At 38.3% G+C, this 23,943-nt stretch overlaps 1 protein-coding gene across 3 annotated transcripts in view; it reads right to left on the bottom strand.

Moving 5' to 3' along the window:
* NELL1 (neural EGFL like 1) overlaps positions 1–23,943 on the bottom strand; it is a 720,354-nt gene that overhangs the window by 6,085 nt on the left and 690,326 nt on the right. For all 3 annotated transcript variants that reach the window (XM_069469705.1, XM_069469706.1, XM_069469704.1), the window contains one exon: positions 9,151–9,344. In XM_069469705.1, the coding sequence (XP_069325806.1) occupies positions 9,151–9,344 (194 nt within the window). The remainder of the gene's footprint in view (positions 1–9,150; positions 9,345–23,943) is intronic.

Here is a 23,943-nt window from a genome sequence, read left to right as displayed (position 1 = left end):
TAATTTCTCAAACAGCTAGCCCCTTACTACTTAATCTTTTGGCTGCCATTGTTGACTTCTCTTTCAACAGTTTTGAGTATTCCCTATCATCATTTTCTCTGTCATCATCTATCATAAATACCTTGTGTCATGCATTGTGCAAAGTCCTTTGTATGCATTGTCACATTTAATCTTGATAATTTGTGGAATAGAAATTTACACCTCCATTTCTTAGGTAGCTGAGAGTTAGAGAACTAAAGATCCTTCAGTAATGGTCTTCCAAGAGTGAATTGAGTCTCACGGTCACCACGTTTTAAGTGTTGTGCTTTATTTCATGCAGACTTATTTCAATAGTCATGTGCCACATAACAGCAGTTTGGTCAATGACAGACTACATATATGATGGTGGTCCCACAAGATCATAATGGAGCTTAAAAATCCCTATCACCTGGAGACATCGTAGCCATGGTGTAGTCCGAGACGTTACTTACATGTTTGTGATGATGCTGGTGTAAACAAAACTGTGATACCAGTTGTATGAAAGTATAGCACACACAATTATGTACAGTACATGATACTTGATAATAATTGACTGTTACTGGCTTATGTATTTAGTACACTATATTCTTAATCCTTATTTTAGAGTATATTCCTTCTACTTATATTTAAAAAAAAAAAAAGTTAACTATAAAACAGCCTCAGGCAGGTCCTTCAGTAAGCATTCCAGAAGAAAGCATTGTTTTATTAGGAATGACATCTTCATGCATGTTATTGCCCCTGAAGACCTTCTAGTGGGATAAGATGTGGAGGTGGAAGACAGTGATATTGATAATCCTGATCCTGTGTAGGCCGAGGCTAATGTGTGTGTTTAAACTGTCTTGGTTAAAAATGAAGCATAAAGAGTAAAACATAAAAAATTATAGACAAAAGCTTATGGAATAAAAACAAACATTTTGTACATCTATATTTGTATTTTAAGCTGTGTTATTACCAAAAAAGTCAAAAGTTAAAAAAGTAAAAGTTTATAAAGTGAAAAAGTTACAGTAAGCTACAGTAAACTTACTATTAAAAATTTTTTTATAAATTTAGCGTAGGCTAAATGTATAGTATTTATGAAGTGTACAGTAACGTCCTAGGCCTTCACATTCACTCACCACTCACTCACTGCAGAGCAACTTCCAGTCCTGCAAGATCCATTCATGGTTTAAGTGCCGATGTACTTACCATGTGTAAATAGTAATAGACTATACCATATAGCCTTGGTATGCAGTGGGCTATACTATTTAGGTTTGTGTAAGCATACTCCCATGATGTTTGCACAACGCTGAACTTCCGAGCAACTTATTTCTCAGAATGTATCCCCGTCGTTAAGCAATGCATGACTGTATTTACTTCCTTACTCTGGTTATATAATAGTGTTGACTTATATTGAGCTTAATGAAGACTAAAATCTCATTAAGCCCTATATCATCTTGTGCAGTTGGTTGTTTAGGGGCAGCAAGTATACAACTTGATGTTTATTTCTTTCGCATTTCACCTTGTTAGATCCATTTCACCTCCCCTGCCTGTCACAATGTTTCCTAACTGCTGTTTCTGTCATCTACCATAGACCACCCTCCTTCACAGCTTAGTGACATGTGCAAACTTGATGGACCTGCCCTCAGGGATTTCATCTACTTCATCCATAACAACAATGAATAATCAGGCAGGGCTTACTGAGATATTTAGTGTCAGCTAAAGAGGAAACCTTTAAAAGCTTTCCATTCTTTATGGAGAATGGAAAGAAGACAGGTAGGTGATCTATATAGTAACAAGTTGAAAAATGCAATGTGTTCATTGGCTCTATTACTATAAAAAATGACAAGGAATCATAGTTCTCCAAAACCATCAAGAGACAAAAAGTTAAACACATACACACACACATACAAGAGTGTCTCTGTGTGTGTGTGTATAGAGAGAGGCTCTAGAGTTAAGCAAGTAAATTGAGTCAGAGAATTTAACAAGTCTGGAAAAAGGGCTTCAGATCCTAGTTGTTCTCTAACAATAGGCCTTTGGCTTACAGCTCATATACTGTTACTTTAACTCATTAATGTATTTTTCTTGTGTATGCATGGCCCAAAATGACTCCCTGGGCATGTATTTTAACCAACAGAAGCTAAGGAAAGTAATAATAGCTACAACATGAAACCATTGGATCAGCTCAGCATCCAATGGCACAATATTACTCTCCTCAAGTATAGAACGGCCAGGGCTCAGGAGCCAACATGGCCATGTCTGTGGCCACATCAAACAAACAGATAAATTATTTTAGAAGAGGTTACAACTGGCAATGAGACCCAATCAGAATGTCAGTTTTCTTCCCACATGCTGATTAAAAGAATGAATAAAAATAAATGGATAGCCTCCAGGGTGAGAGCAAAATAAAGCAATTTCACATCTCATCAATTATGTGAAAATGCCAGATAGACCCCTCTCCGTTTCTAACATGTTTCAGAACAATGACTATGTTCACTTTGGCTTTGAATTACAGGGTAACTGTCAAGAAAATCATTTTTAATAATGAAAATGTCATAGGTAGCTCTACTAACTCAATGAGAATGCCTTATAAAAACTCAGCTCACAGAGTACAACCACACTAGAACCCAAATTTGGAGAGAGAATAGAGCTCACTGATAATGAGTAGTCCTTTTTGTTATAGATCTTTGGGGCCATCCCCAGAGCTTGACCATTATCCCAACTAGAGTGGTTCAAACAATCCCCACTTAAATGGCAAAGATATATAATTCCCACCCTTCTGCCACAGAAGCTGTTTTTATGTAGTTTTATAGTAAAAGTTCAACTATAAGTAATTATAAGCATTAAAGTACTTAAATTGCTTCTAAATTTTAAAAAGCAGGGACATGTACTTTTCTATCAAATAAAAATGAATTTTTATTATACTACAAAAAGTTAGTGTTTTTACTATAAATTACAAATTCTATTACTAAACAGTCAACACACTGATATATTTACTCCAGATTGCATAATACCACTATTTTTTTTTCCTTAGAGTTTTGAAACTTTTAAATCAAGAAGGTGAACTTAGGTAAGCTTATTTATATAAATTGAATAACATAAATTTGAAGTTGCCAAACTGATGCCCATGATCCAAACTCAGCTTGTTGCCTGTCTTTGTAAATAAAGTTTTATGGGAACACAGGTTCCCTCATTTATATATTGTCTATGGCTGCTTTCACATTACAGTGGCAGAGGTGAACATTTGGGCAGAGGCTTTATTGGTCTGCAAAACTTTAAATATTTACTATCTGATCCTTTACAGAAAAAGTCTGCAGACCTCTGACATAAACCATAAAATTAGGAGTTGTACTCCAGACCCATCTATTCTACCTTCTCACACACAAATTTATGGGACTGTCATATCCAATCTTTTTACAAAGTATTAATTTTGCCTTCAAGTCACTGCCCACAAACTAGTCCCTTAGTCTTCTCTAATTAGCACTGGAGGTAGAAACACATTTAGCAGTCATTTTATCCAACTGTCTTATTTTAATGAAAAGGAAACAAGGCTTAGAGAGGGGAAATGACCTTCATGTAGAAAATTAGCAACAAAATGAAAACTAGACCCCAATCTGGACTTTCATAACAATGATTTCCCCTATGATGCAACCTTACATGATGAGGAGGCTGGAGGGTAGGAAAAAATGTTTTTAGATGAAATCCAGAAGGATTCTTGGGGCAATGGTTCTCAAAACGTAGTCCTCAAACCAGCAGCATTAGCAACTCTTGGGAATCAGTTAGAAATGCAAATTCTTGTGCCCCCCTCCCCACCCCCAGACCTACTGAACCAGAAACTCTAGGGGTGGAGCCAGTGATCAAAGTTTCACAAGCCCTCTAGGTGATTCTGGTGCAAGGGAAAGTTTCAAACCACTGATGGAGAAACAATCACCCAGTCAAATGGCCAGTTAGCATGGCAGCATGTTCAAGCTCCTAGGATGAAAAGGCAGGTTTGGAACATTACAACAGGAGACAGAGCCAGGGGAATGGAAATAGAGACCCTGAGCCTTGACAGGACCCCTAGCATTTTGAGGGCTGAACTAAAACTGCCAACATATTCTACTTTTAAAGAAAAAGAAACAATCTCAGGGCTTCACAGCCAAATTCTGTGATCAAAAACACCGTGCACAGGAAGGTATTGATAGTGCTGCTGGTTGGCTTCAAAGAACAAAGGGAAGCATTTTTATGAGTTGACTGTCAGAATCCAGAAAGCTAACTCCTACCCCGGCCCCAGGCACAGACCAACTCATCCCTGGTCTTCAACCTGTGAGTGAGTGCCCTACTTAGGATGGCAGGGCCAGTTTCCTGGCTGCTCCTTGCAGATCAGGTTCTTCTCTTCTTGCCAGACAGAGACATATGAGTCCTTTAGGTGTCTCTAGCATGGTTATCCTCCTCAGTTTCTGAGCAGAGGTTCAAATGAAGCCATCAGATGGTCAAATGACCATGATTACAGGAAATCTTATGGCAAAAGTCTTCTCCACCTTGCCCTCTCTATGTTGTCACAGCAACTGGTCCTGAATTTATTATAACATGGTAGTTGACTGGCTTCTCATCTCTGTAATCCCCAGAAAAACCCAAGACCTGGCACTGCTGAAGTCTTCAGTATTACTTTAGTTTCAGAATAAATGATACTCACTTTTTTTTAACTGCATGAAGCATAGAAATGAAATCTGGCCTTCATAGTTTGTTCCCTTTCTCCAAGTAGATTTTCCAGTTACTATCACTTGTAGTAGTAGGCATAGGTGTAGGTAAACGAGTAGGTGTAGGTGTAGCAGCAGCTATCAAGTATACACAAGCCCCACTTGCAAACCCTAGCACTCTCTGTCTTTTCAGTGGTACCTGAACCTGTTCACCCAGGAAAATGGGCAGCTAAGTCTCTAACAGGCCACTCTAGAGCTTCATCTTTGCCCAGAGAATAGGGAAGAAATTGCCACAGAGGCTCAGTCTGTAGCATCATAAGTCATCAGGACCCATAATTTCACTTCTACATTTCCTCCCATGTGATCTTACCTCTCTATCCCTCTTTCAGGTTTTCATCTTCACTGTCCTGAACCTTTATCTCAGCCTGATTTCGCTCTAGTTAGCTTCAGTCTCCTCAGGCCATCTATCATGCTGTCAATCAGATCTTGATTGGACCATGTCAATCTCAAATGTAAAATCTCTTATGTTCCTTTGCTACCCACAGGATGAAGTCTAAATCCCATGGCCTACCTCCATTTCCAGCCATTATCTCCAGGCTCATCACCAACTACACCCTTCCTATACTCTTCTTGCTCCTGATATTCTGAGCTCATTATTCACTTCATATTTCTAACACAACATGTATTTTTACACTTCTGTATCTTTGCACTTGAGGTTACCTCTCTTTGGGATTTACCTTCCTTCAAAAATCTACTTGTCTAAAATTTCCCATCCTTTAAGGTCTCATTCAAGGATCACCTCTTCAAAGAAGTCTTTCCCTATTCCCTTCTGCATCCTTCTAGAAAAGAACATAGAGTCGCCCCTTGGTGTCTCCAGGCAAGTGGTTCTAGGATCCCCACGGATACCAAAATCTGTGGATACTCAAGTCCTTGACATAAAACAGCATAGTATTTGCATATAACCTACACATGTCCTCCTGTATACTTTAAATCATCTCTACATTGCTATGTAAATAGTTGTATTGTTTTTATTTATTTATTTATTTTTTGAGACAGAGTCTCACTCTGTTGCCCAGGCTAGAGTGAGTGCCGTGGTGTCAGCCTAGCTCACAGCAACCTCAAACTCCTGAGCTCAAGTGATCCTCCTGTCTCAGTCTCCCGAGTAGCTGGGACTACAGGCATGCACCACCATGCCCAGCTAATTTTTTCTATATATATTTTTAGCTGTCCATATAATTTCTTTCTATTTTAGTAGAGATGGGGTCTCGCTCTTGCTCAGGCTGGTCTCGAACTCCTGAGCTCAAACGATCCGCCCACCTCGGCCTCCCAGAGTGCTAGGATTACAGGCGTGAGCCACCGCGCCCGGCCTGTATTGTTTTTAAATTTGTATCTTTTTAAAATATTTTCAGACGGGTTGGTAGAATCCATGGATGTGGAACCCATAGATGCAGAGTGCCAACTGTACTTCCCCCTCAAATTATTCCCGCAGCAAATTGTTCATGGCTCTACCATAGTATGACAGGTGGTTAATTATTTCTGTATCCATTTCCTTTTTCTCCATGATCTCCAAAATAAACACAACTACTCATACTAAAATGCCACATTTCCTAGAAGCTAATAACCCTGGGACCTCTCTACCTTTCCCGATAGCACAGGTATAAGGCCCTTGGCAAATTTACAAATAGAAGAGCCACAGATAGATACCTATGAAAAGAAGCTGGGCTGTAACTAAGATTTAGGGATCAAGCCCAGAGAGAGAACCATTTTTCATTTGGGTCTCTGTGGTCTGGATAATGCTGGAGAAATATGGATTCCAAGCAGTTCAGCAATCTTTCTGCCTAATCAGCTAGGTGGTCTAAAGGTGCACAAAAACATTGTCACTGCCAAGGAAATACACTGAATCCAAACAAAAGCCCCAATCCATTTGTGCTGGCCCAGCTTTACACTTGAACTCCATTCATCTGTGGACATGTTTCAAGACCTTTTTTTCAATTGTCATGAATCATGAGTAGCTAACCTGGTGTATTGACTTTCCTGAGGGAAAGTGGTCTTTTAAGAGAACTTGGCTTCTTTCAATAATATGCCTCGACACTTTGGCTTGTGTAATCCTGCTATTGTATGATTTGGTTTTATCTGAATTTGAAACAACAAGGATATGATTGAAAAGACAGTACTTTATACCTCAACCTTGATTTTATTTCTTAGTCTCCAAGATGATGCCATTATAACCATCCATTTGACTGTTTAAGTACTGGAGATACTTCTTACCAAATTGGAACAGAACACTTTCAACTGCAAGTAATGGACACAAACAAGGTTGATCAAAAATAGATTATTTTATGTGGATCACTTACAGAATCTGATTTAGGGATCTTAATTCAGCTCCTAAAACCAGGCTCTCTTTCCCCTCTACAACCTCTGGAAACTATGCTATAAATGGATAATGAGTACAATTGGAAAGCAAACAAAAAGATTTATATAAAGAAATCTGTCTAGTGCTTTATTCAGAAAGGGGAGGGTTGGTGGCAGAGGTGCATTGTATTAACAAAGTAAGGTTACAAGAATTGCTCATCTCCTGTGGCAATTTCAGCCTAATTCTCTTAAGATGTTGGAGACACTTTAGGATTCAAAACAGAATAAATCAATTCAGACTGCTTGGATTATTAACACAGTTAATTAAAGAAACTCTGGAAAAAAATTAATGACAAGTAAGTTCCCTGATTTATCATGGGCTTACACAAAACAAAAACTGAAACAGGAATTCTGGTCTCTCACTAGTGAGGCCTCAACTAAAGTCCCTTGTCCCTTACCTATTTCAGGGACTGGGGACCTAGAAAGCCTAAAAAGGATTTGGGGTTAGGTTGTGATCATCTCCAAAAGTCTGGAAAAACAATATTTTCTTGAAAAGAACTAGCAAAGAATTCATCCCCCTTGTACTAACTGAACTCGCTAATTGCCAACCTCTGCCATAAGCCCTTTTCAAATATTCTAACCCATGATGAGCTTTTCCTTCTCTTAAAAAATGTGCCCTTTGAGTTAGCACCACATGGTTAAATATCATACTTACTAACTTCAAAACTTCCCAAGGGAACGTCCCACCCGTCACTTACATAGTACTGAGTTGAGAGTTTGAGCTCAGACAAGTTGATTGACAGATTGCCTAACTAGTTTTAGATAATAAATATCATCTGTAGCATGTAACAGGACATCTGATAGGAGGGGAAAACTATCAACTTTGGGGCAAGCACGTGGACTTCAAGACCTAGCTTAGACATTTGTATCTTTAATATTTAGGGCAAGTTACTTGATCCCTTTGAAACTGGGTTTCATCATCTTTCAAAGCAGTACTGTAAGAATTAAACATGCTTTTTTAAAAAAAATTTCAGGGTGTTTGAAACAGAGCAGCTGCATAATAAATGAGAAAAATGGGTCTGAATTTGAGTGTGGAGGTCTAGGTTTATGGGTAAGAGAACGAAACAGGTGTAATGGAGTAACAATCTAAACACTTGATAAGGTAGCTTTCCTAAATAGGTGCAGCAGGTCTGCAGAGGTGTGGCCAACTTGAAGGCAGCTGGATGAACTGGATGAATTTCGTAAGGCTCATTTCAGCTCTGTTTTTAGAGGACACATTGGGAATGTATTAAGAGACCTGATTCTCTAAGAGGATACTAAGCAAGTAATTTCTCTTGGTTCCCATGCTCGTAAAGCCCAAGATTAAATAGTCCCATTCCAACAGACCTAGAAATACAAGGCAAGAGCTACAGTACAGCAATAACAAAGGAAAATAAATAGGCAAGATCAACAAAAGAAGAAATAAAGCACAAAGAAATCAAACACTTTAATAGGCCCATTTTGCAAAGCATAAAGCAAAACCAGATGATGACAGAATTTTATTTTTATAAGCAGTAAACTCACTTCCAAACAACTTAATGTAAGGAATAGCCCAGCACTACAAATGACAAAGAAAACACCAACTACTAAGAGGCCTCATTATCATTGTTGAAAATGAAAGCCCACCTGTCTCTGACACTTGGCAGCAAGTCTGAGCCTTGTTTTTCTGGATGATGTCACCACAAAAGTGAGAAAGTTCAGGCAAATGCTCATTTTAGGAAAAGAGTTTTAATTAGCTAGTTTGTGTAAGTGTGGGATGAGGACTTATTACAGCTCACCAATAACCTTAAAGGCACTGTAAACTCCTAGTGGGAGGACTATCATCAGCTTCTCAGCCCTGCATCCTCTTCTCTGCAGTCTCTTCTCAACCCCACACCTATTGACTAAGAGCACGATCAATTCAAAGCAGGCTTGCCTGCCTCAGCAGCATGATTCGGTGTAGTGTAGATTAGAACAGGAGAAGCCTTTTCAGGAACTACAGGAGACTCACCAGCCAATAGCCAGGGGGAAAGAGGTGAGGAGGCAGAGATGTGAGGGAGGAAAAGAAAGAACAGTTTGAATTTCAGTTGTATCACATCAGCCTCACCTTGCAGGAACAGACAGAACATCTGTCGTCTTTCAAGGTCCACACCTGGCCATTGCGCTTCAGCCCTCCTTCGTGGGGGCAGTCACCAGAGCAGGAGGGCCCGGAAGGACAGAGGCAGTCGAAGCCCCCAGCCAGGTTGATGCAGGCAGAATCATTCCAACAGGTGTGAGTTCTTAAGGCACATTCATCAATATCTGCAATAAAGAAAGGACAGAAGCTTAGAATCTAGCCAAGGGAACTTGGAAAACGACAGTCATTTAAGATAACATCTGCTAACATTATTGAGCATTTGTCTTGTGCCAGGTACTGTGCCTAACTGTTCATATGCACTATCTCATTAATTCTGCAAGGTAGTTCTGTGTGGGAGGATCTGTTCTTTCTCTGAAAATAATGGAGCTGAGGTTTACAAATAACAAGCCCAGTGACATATAACTGGTAAGTGACTGGTTCGAGACCCAAACCTGTAGCTGTTTGACTGCAATTGCTAAAATATCCAGTAGCAGTTAAGAACGAGTTTTAGGATATTCTTAAGAACTATTCCATCCAGAGGCCATAAACACTATTAATTCATTAACAGTGTACATTCCCCCCTATGGAGGGGGGACCTTTTCAAAAAGGTGTCAATGTATGAGCCACTGAATAGGAACAAATGAGCAATTCGGGCAACCCTAAGACAATTAGACTTCCCCTAGATCCTGGAACCAAGGTTGAAAGAAACGAACAATTCTTGGCAGGTGTCTTGTCTAATCGAAGTCTTACCACCCTAACATCGAGCAGCATTTTTGTCCATATGTTAAAAAAAAAAAAAAAAAAATCAGAGCTACAGTAGGGTATGGCATGGATGCTGATGAAAGACATAAATATATTGTCCCGTGTTTTATTGGAAGCCAAAAATGGAAGAAAAGCATAAATCCAGACAGCCCATTTTGACATTTAAAGCTTGAGTGACCTTAACAACATCTCAGACACATACCTGTCTAGCCCCAGCTTAAGCCTTTTCCCCAAAAGCAATCCATTACCTCACAAGGTAGCCAATTCCATCTTTAAATGACTTTTAAAAATGTATCCCTTAAATTGAGAGTGGTAGAAGTATACTACTACTCATTGTTAATACTTCTGAGGCCACTCAAGAAATGGTTACCAGTGTGTTAGGTCTTTATAATAATCCTTAAATTATTTAAAGACATCTGTCATTTGTCTATCAGACACTTTTTTTTTTTTGAGACAGAGTCTCACTTTGTTGCCCAGGCTAGAGTGAGTGCCGTGGCGTCAGCCTAGCTCACAGCAACCTCAAACTCCTGGGCTCAAGCAATCCTCCTGCCTCAGCCTCCCAAGTAGCTGGGACTACAGGCATGCGCCACTATGCCCGGCTAATTTTTCTATATATATATTTTTAGTTGTCCATATAATTTCTTTCTATTTTTAGTAGAGACGGGGTCTCGCTCTTGCTCAGGCTGGTCTCGAACTCCTGACCTTGAGCGATCCACCCGCCTCGGCCTCCCAGAGTGCTAGGATTACAGGCGTGAGCCACCACGCCCGGCCTATCAGACACTTCTACTCCTGATTAATCTACTGACATGCCTTGCAAATATCTTTCAGATGAAAACATTGATAAAAATAAATTTTTACCAAAAGTCGCTATGCATAAGGTTTTTTGCAGAGAGCAGTGATACAAAGTCAAAAATATTGAGATAATACTTCTAGAGCTAATTCCTTCCAAGGTCTACTTTTTGCCTTTATTCCACTAATTGCAGCCTCAGTCAAAACGATTAATTAATGAATGAACAATTACTGCTCCTTTGAAAACTATGAAAACGATCACAAATTATGGTGCCTATATTCCAAGTCAATTGCAATCAGGCTTCACTATATTTTCTCACTCCTACTGGTCAGGCCCATGTCATTCTCAGTGCATTTGACCACATGGTGCTTTCTAGAAACCTTTCTTACGTCTCCAATCATTTTCCCTACTCTAATTCTAGCACTGAATCTGTGGGAGTCGAGTGACCCAGGTTTGAATGCAAGCTCTTTATTTTACTTAGGTGCTTACCATGTACCAGTCATTTTACAGAGCACAACTGTATGCCCCTGGACACATCATTTTGCCTTTTCTAACTCTCATTTATCCTCTGTATAAACTAATCCATCCAATCTATGGTCTTCTGAAACTTAAACTCCCAGAATATCATATAAGCCTCTATCTAACTTCAATTGTTACCTTCTGCCACTTCCTTTTTTCATTCAAAAGCAACAGATACAAAATTTTGGTCAAATAGCAGGCTTAAGTTTATAAGATCTACCCTGCAGCATGATGACTATAGTTAACAATGCACTCACTGTATTCTTGAAAATTGCTAAGAGTAGATTTTAATGTTCTTGACACACAAATGATAAATGTATAAGGTAATGCAGATGTTAAATAGCTCGATTTGGCCATTCTACAATGTATACATATTTCAAAACATGCTTTATACCATAAATATATAAAATTTTAATTTATCAATTGAAAAATACTTTAAAGAAAAAAAGCAATGAGAGATCCACAAAGAGGCCATGCTGTTTCCTATGTCTGTGCCTTAGAAAATGCCTTTTCTTATAATAGGAACATTCTCTCGCTTTCTATTTCTACTTTTTCTTAGTCTAGATGGGGTGAGGCAGGAGTGTAAATTGATTAATTGGTAAGAACTATTCTTGCTGTGCTACCTTCACTCATAAGCAGCTCTCAAAATACAGATCAAGCATCATGATCTCTTACTCAGCAAGACAGTCACTATTGGCTTTTTGCTTTCTCTGTGCCCCTTAGACTCAGTCTATCCTGGGATTCACCTCTCAGGAGTTACATGTTTAATGTGCCCACCTCCACAGACAGTGAGCTTAGTGAGGGCAGACATTAAATTTTATTTCTCTTTCTCTTCTTAGGACCAAGTATAACAGAATACAAGGTGGATGTTTCATGTATTTATTCAATTTAACTTACGTAAAGAAATTCACAGAACAATACTATTATAAAGCTTACTTAGCCAAAATTTGCTCTCTGGAATGTTCAATAAATATAAGGCATATACACAACCCTGCCCCTCAAGGAACACATTTTTTAGTTGCATTCTCATCTGTGAAAGCCCTTGGATCTAATTTAAAGTAGAATAAATACAGTAAATTAGTAACCACACTGAAATAGAATAGAAATGTCCCCAATCCACCCACCCAAGAAAAGCATTTGATTTTGTTGTCAAATGCTTGAGGACAAAGGCAGAGGAAGACGCATTAATAAAGCATTCCAGAAATTATCTGGAAGTGTAATTTCAAGTGATGTACTACAAGTGGTGTAATTTATAGTATTCTTTAAATTAATCTCTAAATTGACAATTAATGCCCAAATGTAATGTATTTTTTAATATTTGGTTATTTTGCATTTGCAAACTTGCAAACATATTGCCGATGTTCCCTTCCATAAATTAAAAAACCTGAGCATAAAGATGAACACACCTAGTGTGCACAAGAAAAACAGGATGCAAAACCAGGATTTGCTTTCAATTCTCCAGAATGAAAGAATTTTACAGTTGAATATAGGACCATATTGCCTACAGAGTTCCATGTAATTGCTTTACTTATGACACAGAAATCTAATTCTGCTTCCATGCAATTTAACAGATTTATGGAAAGCCAGATGTTAGCAATTATGGAAACTAACATTATTCATATTCTTGGTAATACAGACCTGTTTGCTCTGCACAAAGCCAACTTAATCTATTATATATCCCAAGGCATCCAAAGGGAAGAGGCACCCCATTTACATATTGCAACTGTTGTTCTTTGCTGAGCAAACACAAAGATATTCACCCAGGAGACTTACCCAAATCATCAGACCCGCCTCCCAATGACAAAAAGGCAATGAAACAAAAATCAGGCAAAGTATTCCATACTGAAATCTGTAATCATTAGAGTGTACTTGCTTTTTCTTATTGTAAATAATGACTGTGATTTCCTTGTGTTTCTCCTTATAAATTCATTATTTAAATGCTTCGTGCTCAAATGAGACTTTTTTTCAATAAACTTCCACAGCTAAGCTAGCATTAGAACTAACTTTCTTGCATTGACATTTTCACAATTTCTGAAAGCTGTTATTGTACTCAATTTTGCTTAAAAAACAAAGTCTAGTTGTGCCTAGTCAATCTGTTTTTTCTTCTTAGACTTGAGGTTCTTAGGTTACTTGGGCAAGTAAGATAATATAATTCAGAGATGTTTATATGAGCAGCAGTGAAACCAATCCCAGCCTACCCCCCATTTTCTGACCCTTCAAGAAAAATGGCTCTGCCAAAGTCTTGATAGCATGACAACTGTAATGATACCTGCCTCAGGAGCTGAAACTTCTACAGGTTGATTTCAGAAATCCAAGGAAATATTTTTATTTCCAAGAGTTTGATAGCAGTTAGGTCAAAGGAGTAAACCTTTTCATTAGCCCATATTCTTTTTTGCTTAAATAACTTTCACAGCACATCTAGTCTTACTTTCAAATTCAAAACAGGTGATGTGTCAGAAAACAAATTTGAAGCTGGGGTTTGAATATCCAGCTGTGTGTGTTCCGACTTGGAAATCATTACCAGACATTAGTAGCTCAGAAATTAGGACAGAGCTTGGGGGTTTATTAATGATAGACAAGATAGAGCACAGATGCCTCTCCAATGGCTAAAGCAGTACTGCTTCTTCTACAGGGGCAGAGAGAAAATTAAGAATACACACTTTGCCTATCAGCAAAATAAGTAAAAGAACTAGAGAAATATGAGGTCTGTTGTGACTTACAAAGCAAAGGGCTAATGAAATTTTAAGCTGTACACTCAGTTTTAAGTCCAGAATAAGAAGTGATTACCACATTTGGACGTTGTTCCCTTTAGATCAGCAGTCCCCTACCTTTTTGACAACAGGGAACTGGTTTCATGGAAGACGATTTTTCCACGGACAGGGAGCTCGGGCAGTGATGTGAAGGATGGGGAGCAGCTGTAAATACAGATGAAGCTTCACTGGCTTGCTCACCTGCCACTCACCACCTGGTGTTGGCCTCCAGGTTCTTGAGTTTCATGGAAGATGATTTTTCCATTAACACAGGCGGGGGGTGGGGGGTGGTAGGGAGGGCAGTGGAGCTCTGCAGCCTTGGGAGTTGGGGACCACAGCTTTAGAGTACAGAGTATTAAGAATGAAGTTGACATACTTGGGACACATCAGAAGGCATCCATCAGCATGATGAGGGGCTCACACTCATCTCACTTTAACAAAACACAAGTTGTTTAGTCTCAAGGAGCAAAGGATAAAAGACAAGATAAGTGAGCTATCTTCATTTATTTGAGATGCTGTTATGTATTTCTTAGGAATAGTTTTTAATGCCCCTGCAATGTTAACTCTTCAGTCTCTTTTCCAGCCCCTAACCTTTCCTGAGTCAGGATGAAACCCTTTCCTATAACATTTCTCTTACTGTTTCGTGTATCATATTGTTACTCTGCAATGAATCTTCTCCTTTCCTTTTGAGAAGACTCTCTTTTTAACAAAGGAAAAATGAAACACATTGGGCTCACTATATCCTAGATCCACATTTTATTTCCTGGCATCTTCAATGAGCAGCTATCTCCATTTACTCATCTTCATTCTCCTCTGAATGTGTGCAAGCTTCCCTAGGACCCGCTCTTCAAAGCCTAAATCCTGAAGTTTCTCATGACCACTAGTTTGCTAAATCATCACTCTCGCTCAACAAATGTTATAACAAGTATTGTTATTGATTATCACAGTCTAAGAGCTCTCTCCTCAACCCTTCTGGATACAACACTGCCCTGTTCTGTTTTCCTTCTTACCTCTTCATCTAGTCACTAATAATTATTAATCAATTAACTAATTCCCCATGTATTTTTTGAACATCTAGTCTGTGCCAGACATACTGCTAAGGGCTAGAGATATGATGCACAAAGAAGCCAGATATATTTCTGTAAGTATGGATGTTACAGCCACCTCTCATTGTTTAACTTATTAATATTTCCTAACCTTCCACCTCTGGTCTTCGTTTCCCTTTCTCCTCAGTGGAGGCAGTAGAGCATGCCAATTAAAATCATAAGCTTTGGAATCCAGACGCTATGGGTACCACTTAATGTGATCTGTTGTTCCAGTTTGCCTGGGACTGAGGAATTTCTGAGATAGTTGACTTTCAGTGCTGAAAATGAGAAAGTTCCAGGCACATGGGGACAACTCAGTCAACTGCATCCCAATCCCATCCCTGCAATTTACTAGTTGTTATGACTCTAGCAAATTTACCTAACATCTCTGAGCTTCAATTACTTCATTTGAAAAACGTGGATAAAAATATACCCCAGGGGATAATTTGGTAATTTGGGTAAACACATAATAAAATACTTGTCATGTAATAACTGCTCAAAAATGATGAGCTGTTATTTTTGTTCTTGTTCCTATTGTTTCTGTAAATTTTCTCTAAGCTCATGAATTCCACTTTCCCGTCTCTTCAAGGATATACTCAAATCTGCACCTGATCGATGCAGTCAGCCCACACTTCCATCTATTTGCTGAGGATTTCCACTTGGATTCTCACAAAAATTCACATGATTTTCATCAGTACACTGGCTAACCAAACCCAGAGATATTAAGTGAACAATGTTAGGAAAAAAACACATAGTTTTCTGACATTCTATAAACTTGCTTTGGTCACTAATTACATTTTGTTTATTTGATGTACAAATTTAGATGTTTTACTGCACATGGGGAAAACAATTCCTTCTAAATTAACCAAGTCAGTTTACTTTCTGGTAGGAACAAGAAATACTTCTTTAACTAGTGATTAACTCTGTTTAAAATCAATACAATTGTGACCAGTAGAGAGAATAAATTAAAAATCTATCAATATTGAAATATTTGCTTTACAGAGCATTTTACTGCACAGAAGCTACAGTATTGATGCCAGCAACCCTAGATTTATATGTTTTTATATATCTATCTGCTTATGGGTGGGACAGTGGGTGGTATTATAGCTGCAATCTACTAAATGCCTGACACTGGCCATACACATCTCTTGTTACAGTCATTGTATTATTTAATATCTTTAACAAAATTTTACCCTTTGCTGAAAAGAATTACCATGCTTGTACTTTGATTTTATGCTGCCTGTATCTGCTTTATGTTACCTTGTATGCTTAGCTGTGAACATTCCTTTTTATCTTCCTTACCCATTCAGATTTGTAAAATTCTGGTCTTATTTATCATTATCTTTCACACACTAGGGAATGCAAAAACACTTGTTAAACTTCAATGTGGTTGAGCTGCAATTGAAAAAAGAACCCTTCCCTTTTGGTGGCCCTAGTTTTCTCTTTGGTAAAATACAGGAGTTACATAAAACGTTTTTTAAGATCTTGTCCATTGCCGACTTTACCATGATTACTTTTCACCTCTGTAGGACTAAGCTTGTAATACAAGTGTTAGAATGTGAATGATAACAGAGGGGCAGAGGGGCAGAGGTGAAGGGAAGAGCCAGCCTCAGGACAACAAATGAATTTCTTAGGATTAAACAATGTTCTTGGACATTCCATATGTACTGAAACAACTTGTCTCCCTTAATGAATATTTGCAAGCTAGTGCCAGAGAGAGCAAGCAACAAAGGGAAAAGTATGGTTTTCCTGTCTGCACTGAAGCCTTGGCAATGTAATCCTCGGTGACAAATATGCATGGGGAACCCAGCTAGGAAGAAAACCAAAACTCTCTGTTTTGACAGATCATTCTCTCAAGAAAGTTGTCAGATGAGAAATGATTTCTTCTCTCTTCTATTCCAAGGAAAGGTCTTAGGAACAAAGAGAGATTACAAAATAATTTCACTTAATACAAGAAGCATCCTGCAATTTACACAGCAGTCAAAGGTCAGGGAACATTGTCAAGGGTGTAATTCTAAAACTAGGCCTCAATCTAAATGACAAGAGGGTCAGATTACAGGAGCTAAGAATCCCAAAACCATTCATACCTATTATTTACTATTTTCTTTCACCACCCTTAGTCCCTAACTTCTAGGGGTATGCAAGACTTTTCCAAAAACTCTGCCCCAGTATTAAGACATTGATCAAGGACAATAATCTGGACCATCATGCCAAGAAGTGCAGTATCTGCAGAGAAGTTAAACAAGCTAGTAAAGAAATCTTGACTTGCTCTCACTGTGTCTGTTCTTGGAGGATTTCATCTCCTTGGATCTTCTTCCTCTCTCCATGTTCTCATGTAGAACTCTCATCAACTGATTTGGTAAAATAGGCGTGGGGTTGCCTCCTATTTTGAAAATCATATTCTTTGAAAAGATCTAGAAGGCTTTTGTGGGGATAAGGGAAAAGGAAGCACAAAGTAGGAAACCTGAGTCCATACTGCTCTAGATTTTTTGGAGCCAAGTTCTCTTTATTTTGAATTTCTTTCTGTGTTTCTTACCCCAAGGGAGGTAAAATTTTATGGGCTAAAACTAAGTTGGTTTCCAAGGAAAAGTAAAGGAGGCCACTGACAAAGATTCTGTCCTTAACCAGACAAATGATTTTGTCTACCCTATCAGCCAACCCCGTTAAAACACTTGAACAAACACTAGCTCAGTTTCTAACCACTCAAGGCCATGTCACTAGGATGACAACTCCAAACCCCTTAAGTTTCTGCCTGAAAAAGTTCAAGGCTACCAAAAGAATTTAGTTTGTTCAGCCAACACCTGAAAATAGGGCCTCTGTCTCCTAGTCTCTATGGGAGAGTCAGTGTCTAATTTCCATAAGTATCAGTTAACAATCCTAGAGGGGTTTCACATGGACCAACTTCCCCTTCCCGATTTTCATAAATTCCACTTTCCTGACTCTGTCCAACTCCTGCCTTTCCCCCTTCCTACTCTCTCACTCTAAAACACCCAGTCACTCGTGCATAAATTGAAGTTGAGTTCAGTTTATGTTGAACCCTCTTCCCCATTGCAATAGTTTGCTATTTATTAAAATCTGTTCTTACCACTTTAACTAGTTTCCAGCTTTGTTTATTTTTAATATCACTTTATTCATCTTTAATACTGATAGTATCTTTAATACCACTCAGGCTGCTGGAGTATAAACAAAAGAAATTCTTGAAGTTGAGCCCAGTTTATCAGGGTAAGTTGCAGATAGGAACCAATGTCCTCATTAGTAATAGAAGTGATTGCTCTGCAAGTTCCCTTATTAATTCATTTTCCAACAAATATTGAGCACATTTGATATGACAGACATCATTTTAGACATTGTGGATACAATAGCAAATAAAACAGACACAATTCCTGCTCTTGGAAGATTAAGTTTTAAAAGGGGGAAAGAACAGCAGATAATCCCTTTCATGCATCTTCCCCAAGAACCTGAAGGTGGTTTGGTATCCTGGCCGAGTGAGGATTAACACATCTTTATGGAACAGAGATTTATCTTATTATCTACAACAACAATAATTTACTATACTCATCATAGTTTTCAAAATCCTTTCAAATTCATGATCTAATTTGTCCTTCCAAAAAACTTAGAATGTTATCAGCACCATCATCTCTACTTAATGCATAACTAAACTGAGAGTCACTTACATGATCCTGGCTTCTCAAATATTCCTACCAAAGTTATCTTCATGGCAGAAAAGAATAAGCACTCATTTCTGGTAATTTTGGACATTTTGTACTCATGATGTCCTCTTTATGTATTTGAAGTTTCATGTTTTCAAAATCATTTTTCTAATTCATAATTTTAGTCAGGACTGTTTTGATAGAAATGATTTTTTTCCCCTGAAACCGGGGAATAGAGTTCCTCACTTAGTTTTGTGATTCCTTTGCATGCAGCAATGTGCTCTCAGCAATATTTGTACCCCAGTATAAGAGGTATAGGAACAGGCCACACAGTGTCAAGTAACTTGCTAAAAGCCATTCAGCTAGCAAGTCCCTGAGTCAGGACACAAATGCAGAACTGCTGACTTCGAGTCAGGCTTGTCCCACATCATCGCATCATGGCTGGCTCCCAATTCTATAGAAAATAAATACAATGACATTGTGCAAAGCCCAAATGGTAAATCTCCAACATGCCAACCAATCCGCAGATTCTCCAAATATTAAATGATACTCAATACTGTAAAAGGCAATAAAAATAATAAAGTCAAGGTCCCTATATATAAAGTGTTACAATTAATTGGAGTAGATAAAATCCTCACCATTTATCCTATACTGTCACTCTTTTCCATTTCTACTGCCTAAACCATTGCAGTAGCATCTCACTGTTTCCCTTCTTCAAAGAGAATCTAACATGACAGTCTGATCATGCCATTCCCATTATCTTAAAGATTTTTTTGTAGCAGGAAAATGAACCAGTTTGAATTAAAGATTACATATTTAGGAATTGATAGAAATTTGTAATCCATCTCTTGTATATGTATCCCCAAATAAACTGTTTAAGTTATCTTCTCAGATGAGAAATTGTTACTCATTGTGTGGCAACAGGAAAATTCAGACCTCTGTTCTTCAGTTTGTCTATAAAATGGGAAATTGTTCCCAACTGGAAGATTTGTTGTAAGAAATCTAGGACGAATTTAACACATAGTAGTTGCTTGGTTGCTTGATAACTACCATGTTCAATAGCTCTCTAATTTTGAGGCCCTCACTTTTTTCAGAAGAAAGTCATCCCAAACATAAGGAAAAACAGGAGCAAAATTGCACAGGTGCAGAAAACCCCACTCATACATTTATGATAGAGGATCTGAAATTTTGTGAGAAGTACTAAATTTGTATAGTTATGTTTCATATTAAAATTTTTACTTTAAAAATTTCCACTTTTCACATCAAAATGATATTTCAACATTGAGAGACACTGATATTATGAAATAGGATTCAAAACTTGTAACTCCTCAGCTTAGAACACACTACCTTTCATAATCTGGTCTCCATCTCTGTTATTCCCAGGTACCTGTCTTATCATTCCCCACCTACATTGTACCCATATATCAGGTGCTTCAACCACACTGGAGATCTCACCATTCCTAGAACACAATTAGATCCCTGTTATGATTCTGTCTACAATCAGACCGCTTTTGCTGCCTAGAATACTTCCCTTAACAGGTATTTTGCCTGAAACAAATTTTCTCACCTAGTAGACCCAGTGAAAATATATTTTCTGTGACAGATTCCCATATAGATGGACATCCTCAAATGTCCCAACCCCAAGAGCAATTAGTCACTTTTTTCTTAGAGTATATCTTATTTGTATTGACTTAGTATCTAGCTGGTTAACACCAAAACCTCTCCCAATTCCTGCCACCATCCTTTCTCCCTACCCTAGACTGGAAGGACTGTGTCTTACCCCTCTCAGTGAGACTAAAACTTAGACCCACCAGACCTTCTCAGTAAATGCTCATTAAACAAATGACTGGTGATTGTATGCTAACAATGTTTTATTTTGTCAGAGTACTATAGCTTAAAATTCCCTGTTCGTAAACCCATACATAAATATTTCAGAGCAGTGTAAGTAACATCAGAGCAAAAAAATATTTCAACATTCATTTCAAAAAAGTTGTAGATGACGATCTCTGAATTGCTGCCTAGACATGATCTTTGACTAAAGCCAGAAGTTTTGTCATGAGACAATAGCTCACACTGAGCCTCAAAGGGCAGGAACCTGAAACTACATGGGATTCATTACCAAGGAGTGCTCTGAAACTGAGAAAGGAAGACAGGCGAATCTCCGCTGACACTCAGTTATAAATCCCCAGGCAGAAAACACTGAAAAGTTAAATCAGAGTGGTGACTAGAAACATTGAGGTTGGATATTGTTGGGGGTCAGAGTCATTCTGAGATCCTAGGAAAAGCGATTGTTTCATCTCCTCCAAAAGATGTCGGCACAAATTTGCACACAGCTTCAGGGTGCTCATATGCTCGTCTAAAGACTTTCAGTGACAACCCCAAGGCAGTAGTTTTCAAACTTGAATGGGCAACAGAATCAACCAAAGAGGCCTCATTAAAATACCGATCAGTAGGCCTTTCCCCTAGGGTTGCTGATTCAGTAGGTCTAGAGTGTGGTGGGGAATTTGCATTTCTAACAAGTTCCCAGGTGATTTGGATGCTGCTGGTCTGAGAATCACACTTCTAGAACCACTGCCTAAGCTACATGGAACACTAATTTCAGAGGAAGTAATATGATTTGAGAAAAACCTGTTTTTTAGAAATGACCTGCTTATTCTGTTGTCACTCAGTGGGGACTGCCAACTATTCAGGAAGAAAGCAAAATAAATAAAACACAAAGCACTTGCATGATACAAGCTTCAGGATCTTGTGCAGAAAACCAAAGTGTGTCTATTACAGCTTGTTTTCCAAAAATGCCTAGTTCACAGTGAGAAAAAGGCCCCAAAGATAACCATAACTACACTGCAAAGCACCTTTTTAGGGAACAATATCAGTATTTTCCATGCATATTACCCAACTCATATTCTTCCTGCACTAGCCAGTGCAAGATCCACCTCCCCAATAAAGCCTTCCTCAAAGCCTCCACATTAAAAAAAAGTAATAAATAGACCTGTATTGGAAAAGTAGACCTACTATTTGATCCAGCAATCCCATTACTGGGTATTTACCCAAAGGAAAAAAAGACATTTTGTAAAAAAGACATATGCACTCAAATGTTTATAGCAGCACAATTTACAATTGCAAAGATGTGGAAACAACCCAAGTGCCCATCAATACATGAGTGGATTAAGGAAATGTGGTATATGCATACCATGGAGTTCTACTCAGCCATAAAAAATGGTGAACTAATGCCTCTTATATTAACCTTGATGGAGCTGGAGCCCATTCTTCTAAGTGAAGTATCACAAGAATGGAAAAACAAACACCACATGTACTCACCATTAAATTGTAACTAATTGATCTACACTTATTAGCACATATGGAAATAACAGTCATCAGAAATAAAGCAGGTGGGAAGGGGGATGGGGAAGGAGGAGATGGGTAAATTCACACCTATCAGGTACAATGCACAGTATCTGGGGGTTGGGCACACTTATAACTTTGACTCAAATAGTAAAAAAGTAATTTATGTAACCAGAACGTTTCTAACCCCATAGTATTCTGAAATAATAAATAAATAAAAATAAAAACAGTTCAATAGCCAAGTATTATCTGCCCATGGGAAGCCTCCTCAATAATACAGAATTTATTTGGATAAAAACTGCACCTAAAGCTCTTTGAAAACAAATATCAACTTTGAAGGTTATGAGACCACACTAAATATTATCAAGAAAGGTGTGTGGTGGGTTGCTGTTTAACCAAATATACTTTATACGTGGGTGTGTCTTATTGCTTGGCATAGACGGAAAATCCATGAGTGTCCTGGGATTGGTATCTATTCCTTGCCTCTTAAACTCTCTTGGTTTGAAATACCCTGGTCCACAAAGATGCTTTCTCTACCCTGGCATGTCTCTTCCCTGGAATAGAGAAGAAAGCATATTTGAGTCTCTCCTTGAGGATTTTATATGCAACTTCCTTTCAGATTAAAGTATATAACTCATATTTCCCTTTTTGCTCTGCCAGGATATTCCTAAACATCTTTGTTAATTCTTATTGCTTAATGTATTTTCCTTATTTTTCAAATATTTTTATTTTGATAACTCTTGAATATGTCTTCTATGTATATACTATGCTGATTGTTTTTAAGAGGCAGAAAATATATAAATAAATGAAAAAATATATGTAATTATTTTACATCTACCTACCACCATTTTCTAATTCTCTTCCTCACCCCCTACCCCACCCCCTTCTTTTGTTTTTCTTCTCTGGCTTCACATCCCCAGAGATGCAGAGAAAGTAATGGCATCACTGGATATCCAGGTGGTATTATCATCAAGGCTGAGGTGCTCTCAGAATAACCATCAAGAATGTGCCCCCTGGTCATTCTGCCCATAGCCCAGCAGGGTGGCCCCAAACCCACCTCTTGAGTCCAATGGTGCTCAGGACACAGACAGAATCAGTAACTCTTCATCTGGGTCTCACTTGTTTCCTCTCATTTTCCCTTTGCTTTGTCTCACTGATCTCCAGCTGCTCTGCCTAATATCTCCTCTGCTTGTGAGTCCACGCTGGTCTCCTCCCTTCCAGAAAACATTTCAGTATTAACTTACTAAGAGCAGAAGCTTTGGGATCAAACACACCTGGATTATGCCTTCCGTGTGCCATTTATCACCTGCGGAATTTGGGACAAGTTCTCTTAATCCTTGGGCTCTTGTTTTCTTCACCTTCAAAATAGTGACGGTAAAAGGGCTTCCCTCCTATGGTCGTTGTGAAACTAAATGAGATAATACACAAAATTTCCTGGCCCAGTGTCTGACACATAGTGTAGGTGTCCAGTTAACAAAAATGGCTAACATTTACTGAGCACTTAAAATGTAAGTACTGAATGCTTTTTTCCTATGTTAGTTATTTAATTCTCACAGTTATTCCATAGCAACCTATGAGGTTGACATTTTTATAAATTGTTAAGAGCAGTGACTGGCTCAAAGTAAGCTCTCAATAAATGCTATCTCTTGTTAGCATTACTATTACTGTCTTCATTTGACAGGTGAGGGACTTTAGGTGGAGGGAGGTTAAGTATTGGCTACTATGTGCTACTTGTCGGGATATTTGCATATAAGGACACTTACATTAAAAAAAATTCCATTGCAAGTATTACTGTAATCATTGTATGCTAGGAAAACTAAGCCTTAGAAAGGTTAAATATATTGCCAAATGCCATTCAGCTAGAAAGTAGCCAAGCTGCTTACTGA

This window comes from Eulemur rufifrons, chromosome 6 (assembly GCF_041146395.1).
Source record: "Eulemur rufifrons isolate Redbay chromosome 6, OSU_ERuf_1, whole genome shotgun sequence".
Taxonomy (NCBI): domain Eukaryota; kingdom Metazoa; phylum Chordata; class Mammalia; order Primates; family Lemuridae; genus Eulemur; species Eulemur rufifrons.
This window is presented reverse-complemented; position numbering and strand designations above follow the sequence as displayed.